Raw genomic sequence first — 2,348 nt, forward strand, 5'->3', positions numbered from 1 at the left:
TATAGACCTAAACATACATTAGTGATCACTGTTGGAACTAAATGTATTAGTGTCATACTTTTTCATGTATGTAGATCAGACTCTCACACGCCTATCACTAGTCTCATCGTTATGATCTGTATTCACCTTGCAGACTGGAAGAGGAAAACCCCACATCCGTGGAAGCTTTGACTGGCCAAGTTGCCACAGACAGTACGGTAAAAGAAAGTATGTGCAGTGGCTATGTGTCTGTATTTGATCTTAAATGATTAGCAAAAGCGTATGCTAATGCTTCAATTGGACTGTACGGAACCCATTCACGCGTTGTACAACATACATATACATCCGGACTCGGCTTTCTCGCACGGTATAGATACTTGTGACACCTGACCTTCTTTCTTATTGTTGGAAGGGCTATGCGTCTATCTGATATCATACACATCATTGAGAACCACACCTAGTGGGATATACACCCAGGTACGGTCTCCATTGTGAAACGTCTCAGAATACGTAACCCACTTTGCTGATAAGATCATCACACCGCACAAAGCCACTCAGAAAGCCGAAGCTACATGTACGATTGCGACTAATCGTTGTAGAGTTTGATCTCGCCTGCAAATCGTATCATACTCAGGCGCACACCTTACGGAGACATGTATCGCACTGTACGGACCCAAGCAGGAAGCCTGCTTAAAGTATACGATTGCGACTGTATCCATGAACGATATGGCTCACTTGTGAGTGATATCAGGACAACTAATACTACGGTTCCCACTCTTCTTAAACGGGCTTAGCAATCCTGCCCAGAATGTACGATGCCGAACATGTGCCTGTCGAAGACGCCATCGAGATGAGCGACACTGGGTCTATAGGTACGTCTCTGTGTCATTGCGGATGAAATGGTGGATAGAAGCACGCTCTCACCGAGGCAAATAGGCGTACATACGCGTAAATATATAACTGTTTTAATGTGTACTGGTGGGGATGTGCAAACGTTGAGCCCTGCTATGTCCGTTGTCTATGTAGATACATCAGTGTTCTAAGAAGTCCACATCGCCCTGCATGCTACGCAAGCGTCACAAAAAGTACATTGTAACCTGTATCGCTATCGGCATTTCACTCAATATATATATAAGACTGCCACGGTGGCTCGGTTATTAAGTCGCTGTATGCGTGCGTGTGAGCCAAACCAATAGATTGTGCAACCCAGGCAAATCTGCCGCACTTCATAACGCATCGAAGTTAGGTTCAGAGCTATTGACATTTATATTTAATCTCATTTGCTTGAATTTGAACATCGTCGGTGAAACCGTTTGTAGAATCTGCGTGTCTCGAATGCAGTTTTCAGTCGTGTGTATGTACCATCTTCTCAAATATCACGTGTATCTCATTCCTGTAGATGAGACGGAGCTGGAGGATGCCCCGGACTTGGTTGTAACTGATGCCAGTGGGTTTGATCTAGAGGCGTATGTGAGCAACTTCTCAGGCATGGCACTAATAGACCGCATGGTGTTCATTGCCTCCCGTGCGCCGTCTCTGAAGGTACGAGTACTTGTTGTCAATGAAAGGGATACTAGTCATGCATGTTGTGTATGTAAGTTCATGTATATGTTGAATATGCATGCACGCATCCATGGTCAGGTCTGTGTTGAAAGTGTATGAGAGCAACATCTCACGCATGGTACTGGTAGGCCGCATTTTGACATGCACATATGTACATATTCAGATTTCACGTTCGTGTTTTGAAAGTTTTTGCGAAACCAGACAATCCAGAGGTAAACAGTAGCGTATTTATTGACTTCCGTGCGCCATCTCTTAAATGCGAGTGAATGCCTATTTTGTAGACCATACTATTTGTGCAATCTAAAAATTGGAGTACATAAGCCTCTTACTAAATTATCTTCATAACAACGCATTCAGATGCCTTATTTGTTCCTGTGCTGGCTATTTCTTCAGCATGACACGTATTGGCCGCGTGTTGTTCTCGCATCCCATCGTAGGTATATACTTGCAGTGTGTGTATATATGTGTACTATATACGCACATAGGTACCACGTATACACATCCAACATCAAAAGTACTAATCCATTCTGCTAAATTCCGATGCATTGTAGGTGGAAGCGCTGACTATCGCATTGAAGACGATCAAAGGGAAAACCACCAGCACAAAACTCTACAGAGAAGTTTGGCGCAAATTGTATCCCGATTATGAGTATGTTGTGCAAGTGGTTTTTGAAGCGAACAGTAGTATTTACTGTTTTGAGTTGTACTGCCTACGCACAAGGTATATATATATATATATATATAATATATATATTATATAACTTCGTATAATGTATGCTTTACGAAGTTATTACGAATACACAACT

The 2,348-nt window shown here is 42.6% G+C and overlaps 1 protein-coding gene across 1 annotated transcript in view; it reads left to right on the forward strand.

Moving 5' to 3' along the window:
- Window positions 1-131: 131 nt before the first annotated feature.
- Window positions 132-2,348, forward strand: part of SARC_08665 (hypothetical protein) — an 11,431-nt gene continuing 9,214 nt past the window's right edge. The window contains exons 1-4 of the mRNA XM_014297347.1: window positions 132-207; window positions 774-851; window positions 1,379-1,521; window positions 2,094-2,191. Coding sequence (XP_014152822.1) covers window positions 788-851; window positions 1,379-1,521; window positions 2,094-2,191 — 305 coding nt within the window. The 5' untranslated portion in view covers window positions 132-207; window positions 774-787. The remainder of the gene's footprint in view (window positions 208-773; window positions 852-1,378; window positions 1,522-2,093; window positions 2,192-2,348) is intronic.

Source organism: Sphaeroforma arctica (assembly GCF_001186125.1).
Source record: "Sphaeroforma arctica JP610 unplaced genomic scaffold supercont1.800, whole genome shotgun sequence".
NCBI lineage: Eukaryota > Ichthyosporea > Ichthyophonida > Sphaeroforma > Sphaeroforma arctica.